The 21,318-nt window shown below is 37.8% G+C and overlaps 2 protein-coding genes across 16 annotated transcripts; both read left to right on the plus strand.

The window, feature by feature from the left end:
- The first annotated feature begins 1,403 nt into the window (after positions 1–1,403).
- On the plus strand, positions 1,404–12,231 carry LOC112191381 (probable disease resistance protein At4g27220). 14 transcript variants are annotated; one of them, XM_024330714.2, is made up of 17 exons: positions 1,404–1,557; positions 1,672–2,369; positions 2,470–5,292; positions 5,482–5,587; positions 5,761–5,850; positions 6,061–6,157; positions 6,613–6,707; positions 7,137–7,235; positions 8,031–8,280; positions 8,375–8,454; positions 8,544–8,785; positions 8,851–8,907; positions 9,008–9,062; positions 10,153–10,251; positions 10,956–11,108; positions 11,514–11,589; positions 11,730–12,231. In XM_024330714.2, exons 1-4 carry the CDS (start codon positions 1,531–1,533, stop codon positions 5,504–5,506), a joined length of 3,573 nt encoding a protein of 1,190 aa, XP_024186482.1. In that variant the 5' UTR covers positions 1,404–1,530; the 3' UTR covers positions 5,507–5,587; positions 5,761–5,850; positions 6,061–6,157; positions 6,613–6,707; positions 7,137–7,235; positions 8,031–8,280; positions 8,375–8,454; positions 8,544–8,785; positions 8,851–8,907; positions 9,008–9,062; positions 10,153–10,251; positions 10,956–11,108; positions 11,514–11,589; positions 11,730–12,231. The 14 variants fall into 14 exon arrangements, with proteins under 14 accessions (XP_024186482.1, XP_024186484.1, XP_024186479.1 ...); XM_024330716.2 differs by having other exon boundaries at positions 8,547–8,785; XM_024330711.2 differs by having other exon boundaries at positions 5,749–5,850; positions 8,031–8,454.
- Positions 12,232–12,932: 701 nt separating this feature from the next.
- LOC112191383 (probable disease resistance protein At4g27220) lies at positions 12,933–19,299 on the plus strand. 2 transcript variants are annotated; one of them, XM_024330727.2, is made up of 5 exons: positions 12,933–13,091; positions 13,307–13,891; positions 13,993–16,851; positions 17,846–18,027; positions 18,711–19,299. In XM_024330727.2, the coding sequence occupies exons 2-4, from the start codon at positions 13,344–13,346 to the stop codon at positions 17,907–17,909; spliced, it is 3,471 nt and encodes a 1,156-aa protein (XP_024186495.1). In that variant the 5' UTR covers positions 12,933–13,091; positions 13,307–13,343; the 3' UTR covers positions 17,910–18,027; positions 18,711–19,299. The 2 variants fall into 2 exon arrangements, with proteins under 2 accessions (XP_024186495.1, XP_024186497.1); XM_024330729.2 differs by having other exon boundaries at positions 13,356–13,891.
- The last annotated feature ends 2,019 nt before the right edge of the window (positions 19,300–21,318 follow it).

Consider the following 21,318-nt stretch of genomic DNA (forward strand, 5'->3'; position numbering starts at 1 on the left):
CCTAGTTTTCAAGGCCAAGCTACAGTGGCGTAGTCAGAAATCCTATCAAGGAGGGTCAAGAATATGATCAAAATAGTACAATATCTTTATATACAAAAGAACTAAAATTTCATAGAGTTTAATGGTTTTTTCATATGTTTGTGGCTTAATTTCTATTGAAACTTGGATGGTTTACTAAAATGTAAACAAAAAAAAATGATGAAAAGTCACAAAATCTAGAACGAGGTAGAGGGGTCAACGAAGGCTTTACAAGCTATGTGAAACTAGAAACATCACATAACTGAAACATATAAGCTATAGTCATAGGGGTCAATTGACCCTCCTCGACCACCCATAGCTACGCCCTTGCCAAGCTACCTAGCACCGTCTTGGATTTCTGTCTTCCTCCGGCAGTGGCAGCAGCGCGGCGTGAGAAGCGACAGGTGCAGACTAGGGAAATCACAAAACCACAGCAACAGGTCGAGTCTATTCTTGGCCAACGTTGGGTTAGAGATGGTGATGAGGTAACTATTTCTCCCAAAAAACTGAGATTGAGCTTAGCTATTGGCAAAAAGAATTTGGATGTAGTGACTATGGGACTTTTGGAGGCGCCATCTAAACATGTTGAGCAGCAGAAAAGAAAGAGAGGCCAACCTCTGGGAAGCTTGAATAAATTGTCTTATGGCATGGCGGGAAAAGAAAAAAAATGCCAAGAATGAGGGTGACTCGGGTAAGATGTTCCAAACAATAGCAAGAAGACCAACCTGATGCTGAGGTTGTTAGCTGATGAGGGGACTGAAGATGGTACTACCTCCAACCCTAAGGGGAAGGAGATGGTGCTTTCTTAGATCTCTATGGTGCCTAGATATCTGGATGCAAGTCTTTTAGAGTAGGAATTTTCTCTATGAGCTTTTCCAAGATGTTGCTAGTCTTTGTTTGTACCACAATTGAGTGTTGGCAGATTAGGCTAGATTCATGATTGATTTTTCCTTAGGAAGTGAGTTATTCTTGCTCTCCAGCGAGCGTCCCTTTAGACTTTAATGAGTTTAGTATAGGTTTATATAGTACATCTGGTGTTTTGTACTAGATTTCTTGTGTAAGTGTTAGACTTTGACATGTTTTCATGGCTTGGATTTCTAATAATATCAAATTCTATTAACAAAAAAAAAAATTTCATTGTAGACTTTTCAAATGAAGCTATCATCCCCGATTCTTTGAGTAGTAATTTAATTTTCTATTCAGTGTGTTTTACTCTAATTTTTTTTCCTTTTCCCTCTCGAAGCATGTCGATTAAAATTAGGTTATAGTTGAAAATGAGAATATTTTTGTTGGAAATAAGACTCAAGTCTTAACGCGGTTGTTCCCAAGAACCGTGCTAGGTTTCAGGACACACGTGTTAACCCGAATTAGATAAATCTGGGCCGTCTGGATTGCAAGCTAGGTCCACACAACTATTCTGAAGACGCGACTCACCCCAATTTAACATCACTTCTGAGAGTCAACGCTGTGATTCAACAGTCTCCACTTCTGGGTCTGAAATAGCTGAAGCTAATGGAGTTCTACCAGTACGTCTTTGAGGTTAGAAACATATTCTACTCACTATTTCATATATAAGTTATTGTTTTCGTTGGTTTTGATTCGTTTTTGTTTTCCTCCTCTGTGTTTGCATATTGAAACAATAATAATTGAAAGGCGATGAGGATGATTATTGTGATTAGTGCGGTAACGGTGCAATGGTTCGGTGTCATAGCCAGTCTTAAGTGGATATGGAAGAATTGGTTCATTATTGTGGTGATTGTGACATGGAACGTAATAGCCACTCTTGGGTGGATATGGAAGCATAGGTTCAGTTACATGGTGGAAACCCCAGAGCCAATAGCAGAGGGTAATCAAGAACCGGTTGACGTCGATGCCTCTACATCATCAGCTCCTAGGTGGAAGCACGATGTGTTTTTGAGTTTCAGGGGTGTAGACGCTCGCAAAGGTATTGCATCCGAAATATACTATCGACTGCAAACCAGGAAAGGAATTAAAATTTTCATGGATGACCCGGACCTTCAAGTAGGGAATGTTATTTCTCCCACTCTCCTAACAGCAATTAAAGAATCAAGGTTTGCAATTATTGTTCTCTCTCCAAACTATGCCTCTTCCACTTGGTGTTTGGAGGAACTTAGATACATTTGTGAATGCATGAAAGAAGACGAGGACAGAATTCTGCCACTTTTTTATTATGTGAATCCTACTGATGTACGATATCAGAAGAGCAGTTTCGGTGATGCTTTCACTAAGCATGAAAATTCTGGGCGATACGGATTAGAGGAGATGCGGCAGTGGAGAGCTGCTTTAAACAAAGTGGCAAATTTCTCTGGATGGGACACAAAGAATTATAAGTAAGCATGATGAAACCTTTTTTTAATTAGTAAGACTTGCGCTTTTTGATTTATCAATAATTTTCCCGATGATTTTTTTACCCGTAATGCTTACTTGCAGAACTGAAAGAGCACTTTTGGATGCCGTTGAGGAAACTGTGTGTGATAAATTACGAGCTACTGAACTTGAGCTTAAAATGTCCATTGGAGGTTTTGAAGTATTTGAAGCAACAAAACAAGCCATTGATCAGGTCATGAATGCGCTGAAAGATAATGAGGCCACTACCATTGGAGTCTACGGAATGGGGGGCGTCGGGAAGACGACAATGGTGAATTATGTCGGTGTACAAGCCCAAGAAAATAGGCTTTTTGATAAAGTGATTTTGGCTGTCGTATCCCAAAACCCCGACTTGATGAAAATTCAACAGACATTTGCAGAAATGCTGGGCTTTGAACTCAAGGAGAAGACAGAAATTGTAAGAGCCCGTGAATTGAAGAAGAAAATAATGAGAGGAACAAGGATCCTCATAATCTTGGATGACATTTGGAAGAGAATAGAGTTTTCAGACATTGGAATTCCGAGCCACAACGATCTTCAAAGATGCAATTCCAAAGTTCTACTGACCACCAGAAAATTGGATGTTTGCCGTTCCATGGATTGCCATGCAAACATACGTCTCAATATCTTATCAGAAAAAGATTCTCGGAGCTTATTTGTGAAGGAAGCAAGGAAGTACCCTCTTGACAAATCATCCAATTTCTATGATGTAGCGAGTGAGGTGGCTAGAGAATGCGCTGGTCTTCCTATTGCTTTGATAGCAGTTGCGAGGGCCCTTCGAGGTGAAGGTTTGGACAGATGGAAAGAAGCTGCTCGACGGCTGAAAGCGTCTCAACCCCCCGTCCTTGAAGCTGAGGAAGATGTGTTCAAATGCATAAAGTTAAGCTATGATTACTTGAAATCTGATGTTTCGAAATCATGCTTCTTGCTTTGCTGCCTGTTCCCTGAAGATTATGATATCCCAATTGAATACTTGCTCAATTATGGAATTGGGAAAGGAATGTTTCAAGATTCTGACATGCTAGACGCCCGCGCCACAACAAATTCAGCGGTGAAGGCCCTTAAAGACTCTAGCTTGCTTTTGGACTCTAGACATGACGTATGTGTAAGGATGCATGATGTCATTCGGGATATGGCAATATTGATATCATTATCTGAAGACGGCCCGCGGTTCTTGGTGAAAGTTGGCTGTGAATTGAAGAATTGGCCGAGGATTGATGCACGTAAGGGCTACTCTGCAATCTCACTAATGAAGAACAAAATTTGCAAGCTACCCGAAGAGTTGGTATGTTCAAGTCTCCAGATTTTATTACTGCAAGACAATGCTTCATTAAATGATATCCCTAACTCTTTCTTCCAAAATCAGAAAGAATTAAGAGTCTTGGATCTTAGCCGCACTGGTATTTCATTACTACCCCAATCAATCAGTTTCCTAACCAACCTTCAAGCTTTGTATTTAGATTACTGCAAGAACATAATTGACATTTCTGTAATCGGAAAACTTAACAAGCTTGAGATTCTTAGTATGAGAGGAAATGCTCTGAAAGAATTGCCAAGAGAAATAGGACAGTTGACCAGTCTAAGGATGCTAGATATCACTAGAGCTGATAGATTCCTTTTCACATCCACGAATGGATGTATTGGCACAATTCCATCTAAAGTGATATCAAAGTTGCATAAATTAGAAGAACTGTACATGCAATGTGGATTTTGGGAGTGGGGGAGTAAAATTGATGGAGAAGGAGAAGAAACTAATATTGGCTTTGATGAATTAGTTGGTTTATCATATTTAAGCATTTTGAAAGTTTGGATGTCAGATGCAAATTGCATCCCTATAAGTGTTGAGGTCGAACCGAATTGGGTTTACTTTGATATTACTATTTGCAGCAACAGTTATTTCACTTCGAACAGTCAATCTGGTCATAATTGTAGATCGTTGAGTTTTAATGGAACTGACACTACCATAGGAATCTGTCCGGACTGGTTTGTCAACGCTGTGGTAAAGAATACTGAGAGGCTACTTTATAGTTACTGCAAAGGGTTAAGTAACATTCTTGTGGAATATGACCGTGGAAGGTTACATGGATTGAAAGTTCTCTCTGTAATTGGTTGCCATGAGAACTTGAAAGAATTGATGAATGCAATAACATGTGTTCTAGATATGCCTGTGTTTGAGAATTTGGAAGAGTTGTATCTGGAATACCTGGATTACTTGAAGCAGTTATGTGTTGGTGAGTTACCACCAGGATCTCTCTGCAGTCTGAAATTATTGAAGGTCCTTAAGTGTCCTATCTTGGGGAATGTACTGTTGCCATCTAAATTGTTGCAGCAACTACCAAATCTGGAAAAACTAATCTGTGAGTCAAGTGAAGTGGAACATGTGTTTGGATGTGAAGGTTTTGAGCCAGATCAAACAAATCTGAGAGAGATGGATTTACGGTATCTAGATGTCGTAACAAGCATATGTAATGGTCCTGCTCCACATGGAATGTTCCAGGCTCTAAAGAAATTGGTCATTCGTAATTGCAACTTCCAGGGAAGCCTCTTCACATTTGATGTAGCTCAGTGTCTTTTTCAATTGGAAGACCTTATTGTATCCGAATGCCCTGTCTTGGAAAGAGTAATTGAAGAAAGTAGGGAAACATTGAACAACAAGAAGACCATTCTTCCAAAATTGAAGAACCTAGCTTTGGAAGATCTTCCAATGTTGTACAAGGGAAGTGCTACTATTGATTTTGAGTGTCCTTCATTGGAAAAACTGAGTCTGTTTGGCTGCCCCCACTTGTCATTTCCATCCTCTGCTTCTGACTACTTCCACAGCAGGAACCAAGTCGTTTTCAATGATGCTCCTCGTCATTCTCTGCTACTCAGCAAACTAGGGTATAAGTATGTCGCTGGGTCATAAACTTAATTCATTTTTCTTTTCTCTTATAGTCTGCTTATATAATTGGTAGGCTAGTTTGAGTTTCTGCTAATAAAAAAATAGAAACTAAAAGCTGTTTTGATGAGTTATATATATATGCTATTGGTAGTTATTCTATTTATGACATTCGTCTCCCTGTCATGTTTTTTTAGGGGATTCAAAATATCAAGTTGGTAGGGGAATCAAAATATCAAGATGGCTCATGTAATTGAAAGTATTGAAGGGGTGTAGATGGAGTCTCATGGGAAGTCACTGAAGGTATATGCACCATACATAATTTTAATGTAGACATTTGGTTTATTGTTACTTTAAGTAGTGAAACTGATGATACTTTCATTAATTTCACCAAAAGGGCTCTGTTTTCCATTCTGACAATTCATGGTAAAGCTTTTGAATTTAATAGCTTAATTTGAGTCTAGCTTTCTATTCAGAGTCATTGCTGGGAAGGTGGAGTCTAGGTTGTGCTCTCAGTGGAGGGTTACCCCCGCTCCCAATGAGTTCGATTCATTGGCTCATAAAAGGTATATCCATTTGTACTATCAACTCTGATTAGGTATTTTTTATTTAAGGTTCCGGTTTAATAAATAAATCCTTGTTTTTGAGATGTGTATACTTCCCTCCCTGGCTCGACTTTGTGGTTTTTATGCCAATTGAACTCGGTACATAATACTTTGCTTGACAAAAATGTTGTTGGAATGCTGTAACATGTTCAGTGGTTTGTTGGTGTCCAGGTGGCTCTATCAGAAGGGAATGGATTCTTTCTTGAAAGTGACTCTGATATTGGAGCATTCCCCCAAAAGAATGGAATGGGCCATCTCAAATTGAAAGGTACAGGTGTCTACTTTTTGATATCTGGTTTTATTGCAAGTACCATTTTCTTCATTAATATGTATTTGAGTATGAAGCCTTTGAAATGGCATGGAACCAACCAAAGCTTTATAGCTTTTTGAAGAGGTTTCTATGAATTAACCTGCTCAAGACGTTGAGTCAACAATATCATGCAGTTTTTTCTTCTTTGACTTGATACCAGTGGAATAAACGTCAACTTTGTGACTATATGTATTTACTTCTGATAGCATTAGGCTTGTAAGTTGCTTTAGGTTTCTATTTCTGGACTAGGTAGTGCAGTAAGTTGAATTTACATATCTGTGCAACTTTAGATTTTGATCGGATGTGATGATGTATAATTGTATATGAATACATTTGCAAACACCATTTATATATTCAACTATTTCATGTTTTTATTTTTTTACTATATTCTTGTACTATGATTTGAATTTCAGGCATTCTTACAACTAAATCTAAATCTGGGTTACCATCAGTTGTACCCTAATTGCTTTTGCTTCTGTGAGCATCACCACTTGTGCTCTATATTCTGGTTGGTTCTAATCTCATTTTTGTCTTCAAATTTATACCTATAAATTCTTGTTGCTCTACCATGCTCTGTGTTTGGCTAAACAGTGGTTGATATTATGTTTTTATGTGAATTTTTGCATATAATAACTTAAGACGTCCACTTGTTAAAATTCATAAACTAATTAAATGGCTTCTCATTTATAATACTCTGATAATTACTTCACATCAACTTATATTTGTCTCTTTATTTCTTTTGATGCCAAAACAAGCCATTAATAGCACGACTGTGAACCCAAGCTCTTCATGTCCATGTTGTATATGCAGGAGAGCAACTAAATGCATTGCGAGTGTAACTGTGTCAATATATGGTTTAGATAATTAAGTGCACACTTTGATTTGGGGTATTTGGTTCTCCAAATGTGATTATAACCATTGTCGTGCTCATTGGCAGGGAACTCCTCGTAGTTCCACTTTCTACTGTGTTTGGATCGTAACGCTGCTGAATGCGAAAAGAAGCAAAAGGAATGCTGAGGATAATGCAAATTTTTGAGTGAGTCTACTTGTTCTGGATCCAAGTTTTTCTCTGCATCATCAATGTATTAAAACACATATACATAGTTTACTCAACAAGGATTCAAATGTAAAACTGTTAAGTGTGCATCAACTGCTGTCATCTCATACGTTAAACGGCTCTTCAATTCAAAGAATCTGAGTTTCATACATTTGTTTAAAATGCAAATTTTAATAAACAAAGGAAGGAAATGAGGAGTGATTACATGTCATACAGAAAACTTATAAATGAACTCTAATATATATATATATATATATATATATATATATAAGTAAAATTGCTCATAAGTGGATTTTGGACTAGTTATTTGAATTTTGAAATACAGAATTTAATGATCTTCAGATTTAACCATATTGTCCTGTGAATTATTCCTTTCAAATCCGTATAAGAATGCATATACTTAGGGTGTTGCCTCACCACCTAAAACTGAAGCTGAAAGATAAGTTTAGTTTTTGCAGGAATGAAAGCAATAATCAATGTGTTTGATCATCTAGTTGAGGTCATTTTGATTGAGACAAGAACTAGATGAACAAGGTTCAATGAAAAACTAGAAATAAATAGAGGTACAATCTAAATTATAGAAATATTTAGTGTTATACACCTTGTTGTATTCATTAGGCTTGTACGAATGGGACAGAAAGATCAGTACCAATGGGACAGAAAGATCAGTATTTGGTTCTCAATAGATTTCAGTTGTTAAATTAGCTAGATTCATTTCAACATTTTATAGGTCCCATTCAATTCATAAGACTAATTGTAATCCAACTGTAACAGAGTAAAGGCTTCAACCCAAAGACTTTGCATGAAGAAAAACAGTAAGAGAGTAACGTCTGTTGCTTCACAGAAAGACTGCAAGGGTGGGAGAGGTAGAAAGTGAGGGGCTTCTTTGCTTCGCACGAAGAGAGATAAAGAGAGAGAGGGGGAACGAGTTCTGGTTGGAATTCAAATAGGGAACCGAAGCTTCCAGTATCAACAACTCTCGAGCCAATCACTCGGGATTTGTCCTCAGCCATCCGAATTTCTGGTCAGCTCTGTGATTCCCAAGCTAATTGAGTGTATGGAGATTCCTACTGCAACTGCCTCAACTAACTGGAACTCTTTGCTTCGTCTACGGCTAGGGATTTCATCGTTCTTGAACTTCGGGCGAAGCCCCTGCGCCACAGAAGCCGAAGAAAGAACCTACCGATGACGAAAAGACGTAGGTAGCTTCAATTTTGGCAAGTTAGAGTATGAATATGTGGAAATTGAAATGCTACTCAATTTTCCTTGATTTTTGTTTGGTAATAGAAGGATGAAAATAGTGGCCGGAAGCTTGATGAAAGTAGTGATCAGACCTGGTGGAGGTGATTCAACACCTTAAGGTGGTGATCAGGTTGGGCTTACATTACGCTTTATGAAGCCAGTATAGCAATTGAACTGTGTATAAAAGCAAATGCTGGAAGCTAGAGTGCTGTGCGTTTAGTAATGGGGAATATATAAAAGCTGGTTTGATTGAACTGGAGCATTGGAGCTATAAAGCAACAGATGAGGTACCTTGATATTTTTATCTTGCCTTATTGAATTATAAACTCTTACTGAATAAATGAAAATGCAGTATGCAGGTTCAGCTTGGGATGAACTCAAGCATACTTGGCAAGCCATTGGATTCCTGGTATCTTTTAAATCTTATGTCATACAATTTCTTTCTACTTCCAGTAACAATGGTAAAAGCAGTAAATGGTAAAGTTGTCCTGAAATTTTACATTTTTCAGGTAACATGGAAAACCCAAAAAGACACTTGAAGAAATAAGCCATGAGCTGTGCCCAGTAAGTATGTGTAAGTAAGGAATTAGTAAATACATTCAAATCCATTAACCTCCTCTTCAGTCATACTCATGTGTGCTTGATTTTATGTTTTTGAAACGTGGAAGATATTCTGAATTTAGGTGCTATCGTTTTCTGACCATGCTTCAGTCTTTGGATTTGTTGTTTTGAATTGGTATAGTTGTTTTCCTTCTCTTTGTTATGCAGCTGAGAACTTGATTTCATTTCTTTTAGTTGTTTAGGGACTGCAGATCCAAAAAAACCAATATACTGAATTTTTTTACTTGAATTCGTTTTGGTCACAGAACAATGCCAAAAAAAAAAAAGGTTTCTGTTCGGGGTGAATATATCTCTGCTGCCTTCCGAATGCTGCTTGCTTCAACTCACTTCACTTTTTGGATTCTATCTGTACTCATAGTCAGTTCGTTTTAGTTGAATTGGTTTAGTTGTTTAGGGACTGCAGATTAAAAAAAAACAAGCAACTGAGAAATATACACATGATTCCTGTTGATTTTCATATATGGTCTTATTCGAAGCATGTACATATATAATTGCTGTTGAAGTTCATATGTTGTTATTCAATTACGACATATATTACATGAATCATGGAACTATCATACCATGCTCCTTTGTACATTTTATTATATATACCTTGATACTGGCCTCAGAAGTCGCTTACTTAGTATTGTATCATTATCCTGCTTGCTCAGTCTTTGAGCCCAGGAACAAGGTAATTTAGTAGGTCTAAATTATCAGGAGTTTGTGATTGTGTATCTCTGTGTGTGTGAGGTAGTTGGATTTCTCATACTTTACTAGCCATCACCATTGGTATTATTCCATTGTTGCTTCTTCAAAATCCTGAAATTCCCACCTGATTGAATATATAGCCACAGTCTGTAACCATCCCCTCTTTAAAAATCTATGATAATGCACTTTTGCCTATAGATAATGAACTACAGACGCAAAAACTTTTGTCTCAGTTTAGGAGAACAGAACTTTGAGGTATTCTTAGATATATTCTAAGCCCATCATATCCAAATGTTTACAGTTGATTTTTGGATCACGTTAACTTATCTTTCTGTTTAAATTTCAGATAGGGTAAAATCTACGTGATTGCTGCCAAGAAGTCTTCAGCGAAGGTGGTGAGTACGAATAGAACAAAATTCAGCGGCTTCAACGCATTCTTGAAAAGGTCTGATCCTTCCATTGGATACTATGCATTTATTATGACTTATGATCAATGTCATGGTTGTTACTGCATCTTCAATGACATGCTAGGGTTAGGTTCTATTAGAAGTTGAGCTTGCCATGGATGTCTTATTGCTTGCAGTTTGAATTCCAATTCTAATTTATAAACTCTGTAATTCAATATTAATATTGGAATATTTAATGTTTAGATTGATTTTGTAATGCGGCTTTTGAATGCTTCCGAGTTGTTGTATGAAATGTTAACTGAATTGTAGATTTGAAACTTGAATTTTTCTCATGTGGAACACAAGAAAATTCTTTCAGGATGAAAGGCCTTTTGTGAAAGGCAGTTTCTTGATCTTTTTTCCCAGAAAGGTTTGCCCATTAAGTTTTACTTCTTTCTTTTCTTAAAGACACAATATTTTTCATGTTGACCATTGGGGTTATGACTCTTATAGTTCTATTCAATTTCCCAAGTTTAATACTTTGCACAGCTGATTTGCTAAAACTTAATTGGGATTGAAATGAATGAATATATGAATCCAATTTTAAGCTTTTGCTTTTGCTCTGCTTTTGTTTTTTCGTTTGAATCATACTGGAAGCTTATTCAAGTTCTTCTCAAACATTGGTAATGTTTTTTTAAAAGACATGGAAGTTGAAATTTAATGGTGTTGTACTGTTCTTGGCAATTTGGCTTGCTGTCTTCAGCACTACAAAATGGTTGAAATGAAACTTCAAGCTCAACAAAAGGAAAGTATTCTGTTATGTTGATGAACTGGCGCAGAGCCAGAACAGGAGGAGGTGTCCAAGCTGCATGTTCCATGGCAAAAAATTGGTTGGTTGCTCCTGCATGAAGTGCAGGTGATGAGCTGAACTTGGTTCTCTGCTAGCAGCCTCATATATAGATGTTTTTGGTGTTAATAGCTAGCTGTGAAAGATAGTAATTTTCTAATGGGGAATAGTGTCTATTTGCTACATAAGTGGAACATGTTAGTTTCCATATTTTAAAGGGAATGATTTTTGATCTCCACTACTTAAAATGGAGTACAAGTATCAAAATGTGTTGAAATGTGGAGTGACTATTTTAATGCGTCTTATTCGTATCCTATCAAATATGACTCCTTCAACTTAGATTAACTCTCTTTGGGTGTATATATAATGTTTTTTGTTTTAATATTGTTCATCATCAAAGTTGTTTTGCTGCGGGTGTGGATTTCCAGATTGTTTCTTTGTTTTACTGATGGATTGCCAATGTAAATTCTGCAGGCGAGGATATGCATTCTGTTACAATTGTGAGAGTACAAGTTGTCACTTGTACAGCTACCTGTGGAAGCTGTCATAAGTAATGCTATTTGGCTTGCTTTTCAAGATTGCATTGCAAATCTTTTACGAGTAATAAGTTCTGTGGTTGGACTGATATAAGAAGATTATATGGTTTCAAATGTTTCTTCATATATTAAGCGACTCCTTGGTTGTATGTAGGATGCACAGATAGTCAGCTGAAGTATGAAATATATTACGAATACAATCCGGGAAGTAAAGAAACCTGCAGGATCGCGCGGGCTTATGCACTGGTCCCAGACTAGAAAGTCGTCACATTTGCTTTCATGTTGTTCTCCACTCATAAAAGAGACTGCTGGTCCCATCTACTCTCACTTTGTTCTCCACCCAGAACTCTGTTCACTCGTAATCCATGGTTATTGCCTCTATGAATTTCCTCATTGAAGTTGGCGTCAATATATAATTCAAGCCACCATTATCAAGAGTATGGAAGTTCCAGATTCAGTAGATTGATTGAAGCTTGAATGAGATGAGTTTTATGGTGTTATTTTTAGGGTGGCTGGCTAATTCCGGATTAAATTCTTGTATGAAATCTGGAAATATCAGGACATTCTTATTGCTTGTGTGTGTGAAATCTTTTGAGATGTACCTGATCACAAAATTGAAGTGTTTAAATGAAACGTTAACAAAGTATCGATATTTACATCAGGTAGTGTTATGGCTAGGTTGATGCTAGAATGGTTTCATAGGTTAAGAAACGAGTCCTCTAGGTGTGCGTTTGAATGAGAAAATTATAAAATCCGTAGGAATTTATAAATGATGGAATATTTAACTCCATCAATCTAAAATTCCATTAATTGCAATTTCTATTGTTTGGTTGTATCTATTTAGGATTTGAAATGTGTAATAAATTAAGAAAGTTTAAAACAAATAAAAAGATAAAATAGAAAAAAGTTTTGTTTTAGAAATACAAATTGAATACTGCAAAGGAATTCGTAAATGATGATGGAAATTAAAGTGAGGAATTTAAATAACAAATTCTTTTTGTTTTTTTTTACAGAGAAATTTAAAATTTTCAATCTGATAATGCCAAATTAGAGAATTGACTTTTAGGAATTATGAAATCTCACTTTCAATTAAATTTCATCATTTTTTCTCTCATCCAAACACACTCTAAAAGACTATTAAGTCTAAAACTAAGTTCGATGACTTTCAGGTGAAAATGCTTAGGACCATAAGCAGCAATAATTGCCTCATGCTAGCATATGCTGTGAAAATGCTGTAAAACCTGTTTGTTTTTGGACAACTGGAAATTTCCATTCAGTGACAGGCCCAAGCCCCAAAGGAGCCCAAAACCTTGTAAAAGGAGAGTAATTACAGCAGAAACTAGTAAAAGGAGGGTAATCAAGTCAACCAAAACAGAAATAGAAGCACAGACGGACTTCCAGTCGTTTGGGCAGAGACAGTCATAAACTCATAATCGTTTCTTCAATCACTGGCGAGGTGAGGACGAAATCGCCATTACTGGCTTGCTGCGATCCTTAGATTGGAGCAGTTTTTCAGGTTTGTATAGCGAAATGTTCTAGATTTTTATGGAACACCAATTTCATATTAATTTGAAAGAAAAGCTTTAGTTGATTAAATGTAGAAAGAAACGATTAAATGTTGAAGGAAAGCTGTTCTGGCCTTTAGTTCAGAATCCAGTTGATTTAATAGATCAGTTGTAGTTGTAAGTTCAAAGGTTATTCTGGGTTCTTTTTCTAATATGCTTGATCTAGGAGTTGTTTTGAATGATATATTAACTTGATAAGTTACATGGTTGTAAAGCCTGAGCCAATGTCGGAGGATAATCAAGAACCGGTTGATGTTGATGCCTCTGCATCTCTTCCTTCATCATCAGCTCCTCGGTGGAAGCATGATGTGTTTTTGAGTTTCAGGGGTGCAGACGCTCGCAAGGGTATTGCATTTGAGTTATACGATCGACTGCAGAACAGGAGAGGAATCAAAACATTCATGGATGACCATGACCTTCAAGTAGGGGATGTTATTTCTCCCACTCTCCTAACGGCAATTAAAGAATCAAGGTTTGCAATTATTGTTCTCTCTCAAAACTACGCCTCTTCCACTTGGTGTTTGGAGGAACTTAGAAACATCTGTGAGTGCATGGAAGAAGACAACAATAGAATTCTGCCACTTTTTTATTATGTGGATCCTACTGATGTACGATATCAGAAGAGGAGTTTCGGAGATGCTTTTACTAGGCATGAAAAATCACAGCGACACAGATCAGAGAAGGTGCAGCAGTGGAGAGATGCTTTAAAAAAAGTGGCAAATTTCTCTGGATGGCATACACTGAATTATAAGTAAGCATGATGAAACTTTTTTTTAAATTAGTAATACTTGTGCTTTTCGATTTATCATTAATTTTCCCGATGATTTTTTGACCTGTAATGCTTACTTGCAGAACTGAAAGAGAACTTTTGGATGCCATTGAGGAATCTGTGTCCAATAAATTACGACCTACTGAACTTGAGTTTAAAATGTCCATTGGAGGTTTTGAAGAATTTGCAGCAACAAAACAAGCCATTGATGAGGTTATGAATGCACTAAAAGATGATGAGGCCACTACCATTGGAGTCTACAGAATGGGGGGCGTTGGAAAGACGACAATGGTGAAATATGTGGGAGCACAAGCCCAAAAAAGTAGGCTTTTTAATCAAGTGATTATGGCTGTCGTATCCCAAAACCCCGACTTGATGAAAATTCAAGAGACATTTGCCGAACTGCTGGGCTTTAAATTGGAGGAGAAGACAGAAATTGGAAGATCCATTAAATTGAAGGATAAGATAATGAGAGGAACTGGGATCCTCATAATCTTGGATGACATTTGGAAGAGAATAGACTTTTCAGACATTGGAATTCCGAGCCACAACGAACTTCAAAAATGCAATTCCAAAGTCCTACTGACCACCAGAAAATCGAGAGTTTGTAATACCATGAAGAGCCATGCAAAAATTCATCTCAATACCTTATCAGAAGAAGATGCTCGGAGCTTATTTGTGAAGGAAGCAGGGAAGTCTTTTGACAAATCTTCCAATTTCTATGATGTAGCGAGTGAGGTGGCAAGAGAATGCGCCGGTCTACCGGTTGCTTTGGTAGCAGTTGCGAGGGCCCTTCGAGATGAAGGTTTGGACGGATGGAAACAAGCTGCTCGACGACTAAAAGCGTCTCAACCTCCCATCCCTGAAGATGAGGGCGATGTGTTCAAATGCATAAAGTTAAGCTATGATTACTTGAAATCTAATGATTCCAAATCATGCTTCTTGCTTTGCTGCCTGTTCCCAGAAGATTATGATATCCCAATTGACTACCTGTTCAAGTATGGAGTTGGGAAAGGGATGTTTCAAGATTCAAACTTGCTAGATGCCCGAGCCACAACATATTTAGTGGTGAAGGCCCTTAAAGATTCTAGCTTGCTTTTGGACGCTGAAGATGACAGATGCGTAAAGATGCATGATGTCATTCGGGATATGGCAATCTCAATTTCGTTATCGGAAGGCCAGCGGGTCTTGGTGAAAGCTGGCTGTGAATTGAAGAATTGGCCACAGATTGATGCACATAAAGGCTACTCTGGAATCTCACTAATGGTGAACAAAATTTGCAAGCTACCCCAAGAGTTGGTATGTCCAAATCTCCAGATTTTATTACTGCAACACAATGCTTCATTAAATGATATCCCAAACTCTTTCTTCCAAAGTCAGAAAGAATTAAGGGTCTTAGATCTTAGCCGCACTGGTATTTCATTACTACCGCAATCAATCAATTTCCTAACCAATCTTCAAGCTTTGTATTTAGATCATTGCAACAGCATAATTGACATTTCTGTAATCGGAAAACTTAACAAGCTTGAGATTCTTAGTATGAGAGGAATTGCTCTGAGAGAATTTCCAAGAGAAATAGGACAATTGACCAATCTAAGGATGTTAGATGTCAGTGCTGAATTTAATCCACGGACACAGAGATTTGATGGACGTATTGCCACACTTCCATCTGAAGTGATATCAAAGTTGCATAGATTAGAAGAACTGTACATGCAATGTACATTTTCGGACTGGAGGAGTAACATTGATGGAGAAGGGGATGGATTCTCCGAGAGCTTGGAGAGTGATACTGATGGAGAAGGGGAAGAAACTAATATTGGCTTTGATGAATTAGTTGGTTTATCATATTTAAGCATTCTGAAAGTTTGCATATCAGATGGAAATTGCATCCCTAGAAGTATTGAGGTTGAACCGAATTGGGTTTACTTCAGTATTAGTATTGGCAGCTGCAATGATATAGCGAGACATAGTAAGAACATTCCATCCGGTCATAATTTTAGATCCTTGAGTCTTGATAGTACTGACACAACCATAGGAACCTTTCCAGACTGGTTTGTCAACGCTGTTGTAAAGAATACTGAGGGGCTACAGTATAAAGACTGCAGAGGGTTAAGTAACATTCTTGTGGAATATGACCATGGGAGGTTACATGGACTGAAAGTTCTCTCTGTAATTGGTCGCTGTGAGAACCTGAAAGAGTTGATGAACGCCATAACATGTGTTCCTGATAAGCCTGTGTTTGAGAACATGGAAGAGTTGCATCTGCAAGAGCTGAATGACCTGGAGGAGTTATGTGTTGGTGAGTTACCAGCTGGATCTCTCTGGAGTCTGAAATTACTGAAGGTCAGTCGGTGTCCTAATTTGGGAAATGTACTGTTGCCATCAAAATTGTTGCAGAAACTACCAAATCTGGAAAAACTAATCTGTGAGACAAGTGGAGTGGAATATATTTTTGGATGTGAAGGATTTGAGCCGGATCAAACAAATCTGAGAGAGATGGAGTTATGGGATCTAGATGTAATAAGAAGCATATGTAATGGTCCTGCCCCACGTGGAATGTTCCAGACTCTAAAGGAATTGGCCATATATAATTGCAACTTCCAGGGAAGCCTCTTCACATTTGATGTCGCTCAGTGTCTTTTTCAATTGGAAAAGCTTACTGTAGTCAAATGCCCTCTGTTGGAAGGAGTAATCGAAGCAAGGAGGGAAACATTGAACAACAAGAAGACCGTTCTTCCAAAATTGAAGAACTTACGTTTGCATAGTCTTCCAATGTTGTACAAGGGAAGTGCTACTATTGATTTTGAGTGTCCTTCATTGGAAGACTTGCATCTGCAGGACTGCCCCCACTTGTCATTTCCATCCTCTGCTTCTGCTTCTGACTACTTCCACAGCAGGAACCAAGTCCTTTTCAATGATAGGCGTCATCGCGTTGATTTAATGTATGTCGCTGGGTCATAAACTTAATTCATTTTTCTTTTCTCTTATAGTCTGCTTATATAATTGGTAGGCTAGTTTGAGATCCTGCTAGTAAACAAATAGAAATTGAAAGCTGTTTTGGTGAGTCATATATATATATAGAGCTTTTCCATAATTAACATTATTTATTTTCTTTCTCAATATATCTTAGAGATTATTTGTTTGCTTTCTTAATCTTTTATTGCAAACGGGGTGCCGCTTTCAAAATTTTAATTGTTAGTTGGTTTCTTCAGCTTTCAAGTAATGATGGATGCTTTTTGATTTCTTGATTCTATGTTTCCTAATTGCACCACTATTGCGTGCTTGGGCTTCTAGGTAAAATGTGGATAGGAATTAGGTAGTCCGATTTGCATCATGTTTGAAGGCTTGCTTTTGAATCAGTGAGCTCTCATTGTTTTAGTGAATGGTATTTGTAAGATTTGGTTGTTGTTTGATCCTCAGATATATGAATTGAACCTTGAAAGCTGATGTATGTGCTGTTTTGGTCTTATATTTTAATAAATATTTTCTGATGAAAAAAAAAATGAGAACTCACTGATTCAAAAGCATGTTTGATCCTCAGATATATGAATTGAACCTTGAAAGCTGATGTATGTGCTGTTTTGGTCTTATATTTTAATAAATATTTTCTGATGAAAAAAAAAATGAGAACGAGTTCCGCACATTAGTAAACCAAGCGGACTTTGACTACCAGCTTATTTTTCATTTTTCTTTATGCCATCAACTGATTATCACAAAATTTGAAAACAGAATCCTTGTACAGATCATGAATTAAATCAATTTCATTTTATCTAGATATTAGTTTACTCTGATCCTGCATTTTAGACTACTTTGTTTTTTATTTGTGCTAGTAGCTCCTTTTTTGTCCATTTAGATCGTGGAGTGCAATGTAAACAATACGGTGACATTTATTAAATTGTTGACTTATTTACTTCTCTTTTATTTTCATTTGACAAGAACTATACGGGCAGCCAATTTATTTATGTACAAAATGAATGCACCGAAGTTGAAGAACACTTGAAGTTGTCCTTCATTTGGAACATTTGCATGTGAGGAATTGCCCCCAGTTTTCCTCTGCTTCTGATTATTTCTACAGCAAGTCCAATATTATCATCAACAATTCAAGTTTATGGGTTAAGGTACGCCTCATTGTCCTAAACTTACTTCAATTTCTTTACTCTCAATTTTGTTCTAGGTATAATTCCTTTGGATTTAAGCACGGAATCGTCACTGTTGGACTTTATGGATGTTTCAGGGTGTTGCTTGTTCCTTTGTGTGAATTTGAAATCTTAATATTCTCTTGATTAAAACTAAAATCCTAGAAATAACTATTTTCATATAGAACAGTGTGCAATTAAGTTATTTTGTGCTAGAAGCATGTGGGTTATGGTTAATAATCACTGCAGTAGGGTTTCTGAATCAATGATGAGTTACAGGTGTTGGAATTTGGATGAGCATAATTGTAGAATCTTATTTTAGTTAATTTATGGAAAGCCTTGTTCTAAGCCAATTTAATTTAGAATATAATGACAATGAAACCTTAGTTAATTTATGGAAAGCCTTGTTCTAAGCCAATTTAATTTAGAATGTAATGACAATGAAACCTTTTTCTACAATTGGTCTTTGTGTATCGTGCTTGCTGCGGTTAGTGAAGGAGCCAATGAAGCTACCACTTACTCCTGCCATTTTGTTCCTTCGTAGAGGGTCTAAGGCTTTTCAATTGCAGACCCTGATTCACTGTCTATATTTTTGTAAAATACTGGTATTTTGCATTGCTAGTTATTCTATTTATGACATTCGTCACCCTGTTATGTTTTTGTAGGGGAATCAAGATATCAAATTGGCTCATATAATTGAAAGTATTGAAGGGGTGTAGATGGAGTCTCATGGCAAGTCACTCAAGATATATGCACCATACATACTTTTGATGCAAACATTTGGTTTGTTGTTACTTTAAGTAGTGAAACTGATAAGTCATTCCAAATTACAAGTTATTGACTGCAGTTTCCGAGTCTACCCACCCCAGTAACAGAGGCATTTAATCTAGCTGACGATATTCTACGACAAGGTGTTTGTGGTATCTCTGATATAATCACGTATGTGATCTTTAAAGATGTTGTAATTATGACCTCTATCTTGATGTTAAGTACAGTATAATTAGACAAAAAAAGGAAAGCAAAGAAAAAATTTAAAAGGAAAATGAGAATGAATGCCGATGTGTCCTATCAGGAAATAACCTTCTACTTCTTTGTTCATATACTACATCCAGTAAGAGTGCTTGACAGTCTCTAAGATAGGCATCTCAATGCTTTCTCTAATCTGTACATCGTAAGGACTCCTGTAGTTCTGTATGATTACTTATTACTCTTTTCATGGCTTAAATATTATTATTCTTAAAAGGATTTATAGTATTTGCTGTGTATTCTTCTCATTGTGAGGAAAGCATTATATACACAAAGGATTACTAAATTACAGCTATCTAGATCCTCTGTCTAAGCTATCTAGATCCTCTGTCTAAGCAATTACAATGAGTTAGCTAATTAGATCTTTAATCTAGGCAATTACATAATGAAGAGGAAGCTAAGATCAAGCAATTACAAAATACAATGAATCTGGACAGAGATGGTTAATTAGGTGATTTAGCACTCCCCTGCAAATCTGACGATCCAGGAGAGACAAGATTTGACCGTAGAAGATCAAACCGCTGGCGGGAAAGACCTTTCGTGAAGATATCAGCAATCTGATCTGGAGATGGAGTGAATTGAACGCGATGAGCACCAGAAAGAAGGTATTGGCGGATGTAGTGATAATCGAGTTCAATATGCTTGGTACAGGCATGAAAGACTGGATTAGAGGCCATGTAAGTGGTACTGAGGTTGTCACACAAAAGGAGGATGGGTCGAGGAGGTGAAAACTGAAGTTCAGTGAGGAGATATGAAATCCAGATAGTATCAGCACAAGCATGAGCAAGAGAACGATACTCAGCTTCAGCAGAGGAGCGAGAAATAGCCTGTTGCTTCTTAGCACACCAAGATATAAGATTAGGTCCTAAAAACACACATATACCTGTGGTGGAACGTCGAGTGTCAGGACATCCAGCCCAATCCGCATCCGAATAAGCACGAAGAGTGAGAGGACTCGAGGAGCGACGAAAAGACAAACCAAAATCTGGAGTCCCTTTCAGATAGCGAAGTATACGTTTAGCGGCAATGAGATGAGAGGTGCGAGGAGCACTCATAAATTGAGCAATTGAGCAACATGGTGAACAGCATAGGCAATATCAGGGCGAGTGAATGTTAAGTATTGAAGAGCGCCCACAATTTGCCGATACTCAGTGCCATCAGGCAGCAAATCACCTTGCAGGTGAGACAGCTGAGAAGTAGCACAAACCGGTGTAGTACAAGGTTGGCACGCAGTCATGGAGTGGCGATGAAGGAGATCCATGGTGTACTTGGTCTGAGAGAGTCGAAGACCGGTAGAAGTAGGTTTAGCTTCTAAACCCAAAAAGTAGGAAAGACCACCAAGATCACTGAGCTCAAACTCTTTGTTAAGAGTGGTGACAAACGAAGAGAGAAGTTCAGGTTGATTCCCAGTCAGAATAATGTCGTCCACATACAGTAAAAGCAACATGATGGCAGACTCGGTTCGAAAAATGAACAGAGATGGATCAGCCTGACTTTGAAGAAAACCAAATTGAAGTAGGAATCCACTGAGCCTCTAAAACCATGCACGAGGAGCTTGCTTCAAACCATATATTGCTTTGTTGAGGCGACAAACATGATGAGGGCGAGCTGGATCAGCGAAGCCTGGAGGTTGATGCATAAGCACTGTTTTAGCAAGAACACCGTGAAGAAAAGCATTCTTCACATCCAACTGACGGAGGGACCATCCAAAGGAGACAGCGAGGGATAGAACTGTCCGGATGGTGGTATGTCGGACTACAGGACTATAGGTCTCATCGAAGTCAACACCAGGTTGTTGATGAAAACCCTTAGCAACAAGACGGGCTTTGTACCGCTCAATAGAACCATCAGACTTGCGCTTGAGTTTGAACACCCACTTACAACCAACAACATGCTGTTGCGGATCAGGAGGGACAAGAACCCATGTGTGGTTTTTAAGAAGGGCATTAAACTCTGCAGACATGGCCTGGCGCCATTCAGGATGACAAGCAGCGTCAGTATAACAAGTTGGTTAAGCAGGAGAAGAGCTGGTGAGAGCTAGAAGAGCCTTGGGTAAGGGATATCAAACAGTACCATCAGTGCGGACGAAAGGTGTGAGAGTGCCATCCCGCTTGCGAGTAACCATGGGATGGATGGCTACGGTAGGAGAACCTGGAACTGAGGAGGAATCATCTAAAGAAAGCTCTGGAAGAGAGGGTAGGACAGAGTGTGTGCCGGATGGAGAATGTGAAGTAGGATGTCGACGTT

This window comes from Rosa chinensis, chromosome 3, assembly GCF_002994745.2.
Source record: "Rosa chinensis cultivar Old Blush chromosome 3, RchiOBHm-V2, whole genome shotgun sequence".
Classification (NCBI taxonomy): domain Eukaryota; kingdom Viridiplantae; phylum Streptophyta; class Magnoliopsida; order Rosales; family Rosaceae; genus Rosa; species Rosa chinensis.